Below are 11536 nucleotides of genomic sequence, written 5' to 3'. Positions count from 1 at the left end.
CAAAGAAAGGACCACAAGTAAACAATAGCGTGCATGCTTGGAGCATGGGACAACTATTGTTTTATTTCAAGTATTAAGTTGATTATTTAAAACATCATACAATGAATAATGAGTAATCAATATGACTCAAAAGTTTTAGGTCCATATAGAATTAGTATTATTCTTGTGTTTCACTTTGCATGTTTTGACTTCCCGAATAACTGGGTTATTCAAACTGTATATAGTCGATCATACTTTGGAAGTAGGTATTGAGGCCAGACTGTCATGAATGGGTTTGTAGTATGTCTAGGTGCTCCTGGAATAAGATTCGAGTATTAGATTAAACCCACGCTCATTTGAATCACTTCATGGATTTATCATGAGTGATCATGAGACGATAACATCTTATATTCTTCAAACGGAGACGTGTGAGTTGTAGTTGCGAGTTGGTTGCGCATTGACATATGTAAATGCACCAGTAACTTGGATGTTATAAAATATTTCGTTGTGTGTAATTTGATGAGTGAGTACAAACGATCATTTGGGTCGAAGTTTATCCGTTCCTTTTACCCCATGTGGATAAAAAACGATATCTGTAGACCCCTCGATGATTTAGTGATGACAACCCTAAGTGCTCGGCCGGGTCTGGACTGATTTGATTTGTTCAATTAGTCGGTCGCCATAAATCAGAAGTCGGGAAACAACAGATGGATAGAGAGAATGATTATAATCCATGTCTCAATCTATATGATATCTAGAAATGGAGGAATATATAATCTCTTATCTAATGGACACATCATTGACTAGGTCAGAGTTCGACAGCGACTTTTAAGAGCTACGATTGCTAGTCTGGATTTTGGAGTCATATTTGGAGTAATAGTTTTAAACTTATCCAAGTGGGAGACTGTTGGATTAGATGTCTAAGACCATAACTATTATTGGTATGTACTCGACCTGAGAGTTGCATGGTCCTTTTGGGTTGCATAACATTAGGACAATTTGTTAGGATTGACTTTTGAGAAGAGGTTATATATGATTTATCAATATATTATAAGTTCTAATAAATTAATATGAAATCATATGATTTAATTAGTATTGATCAATAATTAGTTTGAAATTAATTTAGTGATCAAACGAGACTAATTAAATCTATGGGGACTAATTATGGTAATTGGTTATATTTATACGTTTTGGGCTTATGATCCATATTAGATTAAGTTTATGTATGGATACATAAAGAGTTGGGCTACATGAACCATGAATCATAAAACCCATGGGTATGAATTTGGGTTATACCCATGACTCTTGGAATCCTACATATAAATATAAGCTCCATAACCTAAAAATGCATACTTCTAGTTCTTGGAGTTCATGGAGGTGTTTTTTGGTGCATGGAAATTCTCTCTCAAGAGTCACCTTTGTCCTAGGTGAGTTGTGATTCTATTTGAGGTGCAAAACTTGGGGCACTAAGTTCTTAAAGGCCAAAGTCTTCCTTGCAACATCAACAACATCAGGAGGTATCTCTAAAACTTGTCTTATTATACATATGTTATTTGTATGCTAGTTGTAGGCTTAAAGCTTTGGAAAGCGTATGCATGTATAATTAGAGAAAACATAGATCCAAAGCTTTTAGGGTTGTATGTGCACCATAGGATGTTGTAGTATACAAAAACCTAACAAAAAGGCCAAAATGACATCTTAGAGCTTGCATGGGGGCTCCATGGCATAAAGTTTGTACCTTTATGCCATAACAGCCCTTAATGATTCCATATCTGAAGGTATCCTCACTTGGGACGTCCATATCCCAAGGATCAAGCTTCTTGGACCAAAAAATCAATAAAGAGAAACTAAAGGGATCTAAGAAACTATTAGGCAAGTTAGAGACTTGATTACCAGAAAATGACGAGGATGGAAGAAAGTCTCTGGATTTACTATCTTCTCCTTGAATCCTCTAGTTTCTTCTTCTACAAGCTTCAAAGACACAAAAAGATCACTCGAAAATGGCTCACAAGCTCACAAATGCATTAGGGTTTCTGAAACTAGGGTTGGGGACTTAGAGGATGGAAATGAGGCCAACAAGTGGGGATTAGGATGCTTAAATAGGGTGCAAAACCCCGAAATTAGGGTTTCATCCTGACAGCCCTACTCGTCGAGTCGAGGCTCTCAACTCGTCGAGTTGGTGACTTGAAATCCCGCGGCCATTCTGGTTTCTAATCGACGAGTTTAGGGCTCTCAACTCGTCGGGTAGCTCTAAAAAAGTGAATAAATTATAATTAAATGCGTACCATGAACCAGGCGTTACAAATACTTACTTAGTATCTTCACTGAATTTATCCATCATTTTTATTGTTGAAGGACAAACTTCTCCACCCCAATTTTTAGCCTCTTGTTTCAGAATGTAAAACCTTTCCATCATGTAAAGCCTAAACTCTCCAGGCATAATGAGTGGATGTTTATTTATTTAATATATGATGATTGCATTAAAACACTCAACAACCCCATTCTATACAGACTCACAAGTCAAGCCAGTAGTGAAATAAGCCCTGCATCATTTCCCTAGCCATGAGATGATCATAACTAGCATAGCTAATTGCCTTGATCCTTTCGATGTTAAAATTGAAATCCCCTTTTGTTGTAGATTTTGTAGCTGCCCAAAACATGTTTTTGAACTTCACTTCAATCCACTATAAACTTTTCTGAAATTGGCATAGATATGCCTGACACATTGTATTTGCTCAATATAGGGTAGAATATCCTTACAAGATTCAAGAAGACCCTAACACATGAAAAATTTAATTTGCAAGTAATCACAAATAAAAAGATAGTTACTTTACCTTTTGTTAATCGCTTATTACACACACAACCCTTCCACCCTGTAATCCAAGGTCATCATTAACTAAATTAGGAACCATTTCCAGTTATTCTTGTTCTCTACTTTAACAACTGTTCATGCGACAAGATACACCTGATTATTTGTATCCCTACATATTTCAATTAACAGCTCACCCATGCCCTTCAAAAAAGAACCATCTAACCCTACTACCTTATGGAATCCCCTTTGCAGCCCTTCTCTGATTGATTTAAAGAAAATGTAGATTTTTTGAAATGTTGTGGTATTATTAGGGTTTATAATTACATAAATCTTAATTGTATTGTCTGGATTGGATCTCATCAACTCATGTCCATAATCCCAAACTCTAGCATAGTGGTCACTTAATTTGCCATTAATTAATGACAATGACCTCGTCCTTGCTCTATAACATTTTGAGCACGACATTTGGCAATGAAATCAACTTTGTACAATTACCTGCATCTCCTTTCATTTTAAGTTAGGTTTCTTGATCAACACCTTCACAAATTGGCTTGCTAACTAGAGATGATTCATAAGCTTTGAATTGTTAAAATTCCTAATACATGTATGCATGTTTATAATCTTTTTGACTTGGAAGGACCTTTCAGTACTCATCCAAGAGGCCTTTACCATGAATGGGCACATCTCTAGATCGCTACTACATATTATTACCAGGGCCAGTCCAAACGGTGGGCAACCCGCACGACCGCCCAGGGCCCACGTCTCCAGGGGGCCAAATTTATGGGCTATGTAGTGCATATATATAAAAAAATATTACCTAAATGATTTTTAGGGCCTAAAGTTGGTTCAAACTCAAACTAACTTAAAATATAAACAATTTGGTTTATTTGTTATTGCTAATTGAACGCGTTTATAGTGAATAATAAATGATATTTTTTTGAACCTTTATCATATTAGTCGTTAAGGGTCATTTTTTTTTCTTTTCGCCTCGGGCCCCATATACGTTTAGACCGGCCCTAATTGTCACTAGTCTAACACCATCACACTTTTTGAAACAAATTTGATAACCTTTACTAATAACATAGTTCATTAAACACAATTTCAGTTCTTGTGTGTATTCATACCTTTCACCACACATTTTTTCATTAAGTTCCATTTCACATTTGGGTTGTGGGTGGAATACTCGAAATCATCATCAATATCTTCTTCATCACAACCTTCTGCATACTCTTTGTCCGATTTTTTTTTTATTGTTATGAGGTTAAGCACCATCATTTTCATCATCGTCTTCTTCATAGAGAATAATTAGAAAATCCTCTTTGCATTAGGAAATTGGTTTCCTTTTTAGGTACTCATCAATCTCCACATCTATGGTATCCAAATCATGGATCTCCTTCATTTTCACCTAATTGTACGTCTTCAAAATGGGTAAAAACCGTAGTTAAGGCACTTATAAATGAGACTTTGACTTTAATTCCACACAAGCCACTTAAGGCCACAACAACAAGTGATACCGCTTAAATGTTGGTCACCGGGAGAAAATAGTCGACATGTTCAATTTATCTGGTTTTCTGAGTTTTTTTTTTAATTTTTTTGGGACTAAAACGTTAATTTTCTCAAAATATTGAGACTTTTTTTTGGAGATTTTTATTATTATTTTAGTAACACTTTATTTTTTTGAAGGAAGTTTTAGTTTTTGGAAAATCTTAATATTTATGACTAGTTTTGTTATTAATCTTTTTTAGTATGCAACATATTTTTTTTGTATAATCTTGTACAATAAACAATAATGATTGTAATATTATTTTTTCATTTATTAGTTTTTAATTACATAATTAATAAAAAAAATATAAATACCAAGTATAATATATGTTCAAAATTAATAATATTATTTATAAAAATCTGAAATAGATAATAATAAATATTTACTTATTAGAATAAAAAACTTTGCATAAGCTTATAATTTAAAGTATATATTTAAGAAAAATTAACTTATAACAATATAAATAATTTTTTTAATAGATTGACCATTCTAAAATAATTAAAAAAAAAAAAAAAACTGTCACAAGTTTAACAACTTTTGTAGCTCCAAATATATGCCACTTCGATGATGATCAATAAACAAAAAGATAAATTCAAGTTAAAATCTTAATGAAGAATTAGAATAAAAATTATTTTAATAAAAACTATACTTCAACAATTTTTTAAGGATATTAAATAATGCACCATATTTAATATTTTATTAAAAGCATCAAGATGTTCCAATTCCAAGGGGTATAAAGACTAAGCAAGACTCTGTTTTCTTTGGTCCATCACAATTCACAGCCATGGCGGAAACTTCTTACTTTCAACATTTCCCGACTACCGAATACTCACCAGAATCATCCTACTCATGGGATGAGCTCCTCTTCCACCACAATTCACTCCCCTTCAATCTCAACGACACCGAAGACATGCTTCTTTTTGATATGCTGGCGGCCAACGGCGGCGCATCTATTACTGATCAATCGTCGGAATCCAATTCCTCCACCGCCGGCGTTGTCAAAGAAGAAGAAGTAACATCGGAGTCTAAACCAGATAAACCCCAGAAAGAAAAGTCATACAGAGGCGTGAGACGACGGCCATGGGGGAAGTTTGCGGCGGAGATAAGGGACTCCACTAGGCACGGTGTGCGGGTTTGGCTAGGAACGTTTGATAGCGCGGAGGCCGCTGCCATGGCGTATGATCAAGCGGCATTTTCCATGAGAGGGACGGCGGCGATTTTGAATTTTCCGGTGGACAGAGTGAAGGAATCATTACAAGAAATGAAATATGGGTTTGAAGAAGGGTGTTCGCCGGTAATTGCCCTCAAGAAACGTCACTCCCTGAGAAAAAAACCGGTGAGTAGAAAAATCAAACAAGTCGTTGAACAAAACACGGTGGTTTTTGAGGATTTGGGGGCAGATTATCTTGAACAACTATTAACTTCGTCGGAAAATAGCACGACGATTTCTTGGTAAATCCCGATCCGGCGTTTAAAGTTCAAGTGGTTGAGACTTTTCAAGATAGTAGAGATGTCCAGAACTTAAATCTTACACTTTAGGTATTGTTTATTGTTTACTATATAATGAACACATGTATTTAAATGTGGCTTTATGGGCATTTTAAGGAAAATGCATACCCATAACATTAGTATTTTTTTTTTTCTTTTTTGTTTTGTTGTATGAATTGATCCCTCTTGTATCTTTTATCTCTTTGTAAATTCCAAGGTTTATTTTATTTTATTTTTTTATTTTTTCGGTGTTAACATCTATATTTGATTTGTTCCATGTGATTTTATGACTGAACGAGAACAATAAAAGAAACATGAAGAAATACGAAAAGAGTTGGATTCTACTTAAACGTTTCTTGTAAGCATGTATGATGATGAAATTATATTATGTAAAATGTTAGGTGTTGTTTGTTTTTTCGAAATGAAAATGTCTGAAGTCTGCAGACCACCTTTACAATCATTTGTAGTAGAAAAGGGAACCAAACGGCTACAACATGTAATAAAAATATATATTTATTTTTTAATTTCTGCAGACTGCTGCAATAAGTTAAAGTAATGTGTGAAGAGTTTTGAAGCAGATGGTTAAATGTTACGTCACACAACACACACACTCAACAGTTTTTAAGTCATAACTTTTCTAAAAAACAAACAACTGCGAATGGTCAAGTGTTGTACGTGTGCTGTGCGACGAAACAATAAATTGTAAGAAATGTTTTTTTTAGAAAAAACAACACATTAGTCTTGGTTTTATGCTATAGACAACAAAAGAGGGCCTTGATCGATATGTTTGGAGGCTTAAATCATAAAAAATATTTAGATTGCTTGTATAATTTAGAAGAACGTCCAATAAAATCGTAATATTTTGGATCAGTTTATGGTTTAATTATAATATTTATTATTTGAACAGAAAAGTCACAGTAATCTAATTTTAATGATAATCTGTAATTTTCTATTAAAAAAATAATTTATGGTCCTGATGTTTTCTGTTGTTTTAAAAATAATGTAATATTGACTCCTTAATTTTTGACTGCTACTATTATAACTTTACAGCTTATGCCGTCAAAAATCATGCTATTTAAAATAAAATACGTTTACAATTCGTCCGATTTTTTCTTATATTAAAAATAAATAAATAAATAACTACAAAAGACATACCTAATTGTCGTTCAATCTATGACTTACAAGAATCCTAGGACATGAAGATTGGGTGGGTTTGTTGTGATATTCCCAAATAGCCCATGACTTTTTGGATAATGATACATAAGTGACAATTTTAAAACTTGAGAAAGGGCGAAAATTGTAATTTCAAATAAATCATGGGTGTTTCATCTTTTGTGGAATGATCCCCCTTTTCTAAATTTAAAGATCATGTCCCCAAAAGGTTAACAACTTAAATAGATGATTGTGGAAAAAAACAAGTAGTTTAAATAAAATGATTAACACTAATTTGATGATTTAATGCCATAAATTGTTGATATTTCTTTATTTGGAAAGTGTTTTATTCTATTTTATGCGTAGTTTTAAGAAAAAATTGTCTAAGCATTTGTCAGTTATCTAAAAGAATTTTTTTTAAAATAATCCCACTATTATACTCTTAGTAAATCGGTTTTATGATATAAAATATAACATTACAAAGCTTTATGATATAAAATATAACACTATAATATTATAGTGTTATAATATAACCTTTGTCATATTATGAAAAGAGGTTTATCGACACATGTCTAAATAGAGTATTCATTGAATGTGGTTTATCTTTTTGGATGGATGACGGCCGTGTCGATAATTCCGTTATCCAAGTTGACATTAGTTTAGAATTTAGCCCACTAGGTAACATTGCTCTACAAAATAGGATTATTGCTACAAAAATCTTTAAATTTATATAAAATGTTCGATAATATTTAATGTTTGTTTTCTTTATGTGTTAACGGAGTATTTAATATTTGAAAAGTATTGTTCATTTTTGTTTTTTTATCGGGTTTTTACCTTTTACAACCGGTCATCTAACCTATGTTGTGCTCATTGGGCTTTCTTGCCTCATGTGAATGTGTCTTTTTAAAAATTAAATGCTCATTGGGCTTTCTTGCCTCACGTGAATGTGTCTTTTTAAAAATTAAATGCTTTGGTAGAGCTTATATGGCGATGACTAGATATTCTTGCTCATGTGGCTCCGATATCAATGTCTTGTTAAAAATTAAATGCTTTGGCAGAAAAATGAGGTGGAGGATTCAAACATACGACCTCACATTCTCAACGACAACTACTCACTAATAGAAAACAACCCTTTAATGATACGCAAACAACGACGCATACTGATTTACGATACGCATTTTTTTGTGTGTCGTAAAATTATTGTCAGCTTTCCTAAAGTTAGTGTGAAAACAAAAAAATATAAAAATAAACGCGGATGGTGCCTTTCATAAAACGCATATCGTGGAAGCATGTTGCTTTATAATTTTTCAAATGCGCATTCCTAGCCTTTAATTAATTAAATCCTGAACAGAGCTAGGGCTTTTTGTCAAGAACTTGCCCCACCTTCCTCTACTGCATGTTCTATCTTCTACATCTCCACCCGTCGATGAAATCCGATCACCGGCGACTCAATAACAATTCTTTCTCATGCTCGAATCCTAGATATCGCCTCCTACCTTCCTACATCTCTATGGAGACAACGGCTCAACCGAAACTCCACCACCTCTAACAGCGGCTCGAACCCATTGATTATCTCACTTTCCTCCTCTGTTTGGGGGATGACAACTAATGACGAATCAACAGCTTCATTTTGTGATTCAAATGCTTGATTTTATCGATTCACATATGATTGCATCAGCAGATGATCCGGCCTCGCACCAAAATCACTTGTAAGAAGATTAGAGACAATTCTTCTACAATCGCGAATGACATCTACACCCTCGTCAAAAATCACTTGATTTATCTACCTGTTTGTAAGTTGTGCGAGTTCAAATCTATTGTCGTTATTATTATCATCATCAGACCAATAGAATGTGTTGCTCCTACTTTCTAGGGTTTCAATCCACTCTAGTGAATCGCTTCTTACTGGTGAATTAACATCTACACCCTCGTCTGAGTTTTTACAAGTTAAACTATGCCATTCATTGTTGTCGTCGTAATCTTCTATAACTGATTCATCCCACTCTTCTTCTATGTGTGAAATTTCTTGCCAATTTATACTACCAATACTTGTCTGTAAAAAAGGTAATCACACTCTTCTTCTGTAACATGTGATCACTTGTCTTTGGCATTGCAACCGCTTTCCATCCACATGTATTTTCTGTTACAACAACTTTTTTTTTTCTTTTTCAATTTTTGACATGTGTGAATTTACATTACAGGAGCCATTGCTGAATGGATTTGCCCCTGGAGCACAAGTAGTTTCATGTAAAATTGGAGACTCATGATAAGGTTCAAGTGACTCTTGGTTGGGTCGTGGTCTCTATACCTACGTGGACTCTTCAAATACGTATGCGTATGAATGGTACTTCCATGTGTTCTCCTTGTGCGTGTGGTGGAGTTGCTCTTGTCATCAGTGCCATGAAGGTATCATTGAATCTATCATTTGTCTTATTATTTGGATTATACGTAATTCATTTTGTTGTAAAGTTATATATAATGGTAATGTAGGTGGAAACAGGAAAAAGCAAAGGGTTAACTAATTTCATTTTATGTTCCTGTTTTTTATTTTTCTGTTAAAGAACCATGTTTTTTTTTCGGTATTTCTTTTTTAACTTAATAAATTGTCTCAACGATACTAAATGAACATTTATCCTTACATTGTAAAAAAAATTCATAATATTCATCTATCTTAAACAATAGTTGGGATGAAAAAAGAAGGGCAAATAGGTAAAGGGTAAGTGTCTTAATACATTGAGCCAAATTTTTGGCTTAACTCATTAAGCCAATCTGTCTAAATTAAGTGAAAAAGAAACAACCATGTATTGCTATCAAGATTAAGTGCTTAATCCATAAAGCTCATTAAATAAAAAAGAAACAACTCCTAAGGGTTTTTTATACAATTAAAAACGAAACACTCCTATATCTGTCTGGATTAAGCCCATTAAGTAAAAAAAGAAACAAGTACCAATCGTTTCTTGGTTGACTTGAACCATAGGAGTTGTAGTGGAAAATGACAATTGATGTTTTTATGGATAGATCCTATAGTTAAGAAATATAAATCAGCGAATGCAATTAATATGTCATAAATGTTATCTTTTCATAGACTTTATTTGTTCACTCCTCTTGAATTGAATGAGTCTTTTTCTCTTCATGGTATAAGATTTTGTTTCGTCATACTCTTATATTCTTCTCTATAAAAACTTATTGCAACAATTAATGTATCCCACTTATTCAATTTTTCTGCTTTCAGATTCTGGTGTTGATCCAGTTGTTGCTGGATTACTAGTGACCTCAGATGGGAAGCCAAAAGTTCTAGATGTTATTTGTAACGGCCCAAAAATCATGGGTAAAAAATTTCATTTTTTATATAACCCAACCATAATTACTATTTATTCCAAACATCCCAAACATTGTTAATTAGAAACATTTATCAGAGTTCGTCCCAAAATCATTCATTGCGGAAATCATAGGTGTGTGCACTGCGATCAATCTGAGCCCTTCATTTCCAAATCGATGAAACCTGAAACCAAAACTGTAAACCGTAAGCAGAAAGCTTAGTGAGTCCCCCAGAGCATACCCCACACACAATCCACATAACACATATCATATTAGCTGTAAAAGCTATCTTTACCGTTATCACATATCGGATAGCTATAAAAGCTCTCTCTACCATTAACACATATCAATTAGCTATATAATCTATCTCTACCGTTAGCCACAAAGGCTATCTCTACGATTAGCCACAAGGTTATCTCAACCATCAACCACAAAGGTTGTCTCTACCATCAACCATAAATGCTGTCTCTACCATCAGCCATAAAGGTTGTCTCTACCATTAGCCACAAGGCTATCTTTACCACATATCACGCACACATACATATCACACACCTCTACATGGCAAGTATACCAACTATCTAACGGCCGTAGATCCGGGCTAGTCAATTTAGAGATAATAGGGATCGAAAATGACTTTTCGACAAAATATTATTTAGAATAAATAATCTTAACCACATTGTAGAATACATCTCAAGGGTTCCGTACATATAAAGAACGCCGAAATCCGAGTTATAACGAAGAAGTTATGGTCCGTCGAAGTTTTATGGCAAAACTGGCACGACACCGGGAGACGTAAATAGTGAATTTACGATGGAGGACTTTTTAGCCTTAGAAATATACACAAAAGTTTTAGTATACATTAAACCAAGAACATACAAAAAAAAGAACACCTAAATCTGACTTCGTATGAGGAAGTTATGAATTTTTTAAGATTTGGCTTAGCAGTGCACAGCCCGAAACTCGAATTTTAGATCGAGTGGTTTTTGGCCTACGTGACCTAAATAAGAATTGAAGATCTCATTAATAGGAACTCAACAGTAAGAAGACAGACGAAAACAGAGTCTGTATGTAGAAGTTATGAATTTTTTCGCGGACATTTAACAATATAATCTCCTTGTATTGTTAAATTTAAGATCGGTCGAGAATTAGCCGACGGAGTCAAAATGAAAGTTGTAGATCTTATTTTTACCTATGTGTGGATATAAAGAACGTCAAAAACGGAGGTCGTATGTGAAAGTTATGGA

General features: G+C 33.9%; 1 protein-coding gene across 1 annotated transcript; it reads left to right on the top strand.

Annotated features, from left to right (window-relative positions):
- The first annotated feature begins 5078 nt into the window (after positions 1-5078).
- LOC111902493 (ethylene-response factor C3) lies at positions 5079-6062 on the top strand. The gene has a single exon (XM_023898318.3). It carries the CDS (start codon positions 5119-5121, stop codon positions 5788-5790), a length of 672 nt encoding a protein of 223 aa, XP_023754086.1. The 5' UTR covers positions 5079-5118; the 3' UTR covers positions 5791-6062.
- Positions 6063-11536: the final 5474 nt, after the last annotated feature.

The sequence above is a fragment of the Lactuca sativa genome, chromosome 5 (assembly GCF_002870075.4).
Source record: "Lactuca sativa cultivar Salinas chromosome 5, Lsat_Salinas_v11, whole genome shotgun sequence".
NCBI lineage: Eukaryota > Viridiplantae > Streptophyta > Magnoliopsida > Asterales > Asteraceae > Lactuca > Lactuca sativa.
This window is presented reverse-complemented; position numbering and strand designations above follow the sequence as displayed.

Excerpts from the sequence above, each read along its gene's own strand:
- LOC111902493 (XM_023898318.3), top strand. The coding sequence starts at position 5,119 with ATGGCGGAAACTTCTTACTTTCAACATTTCCCGACTACCGAATACTCA.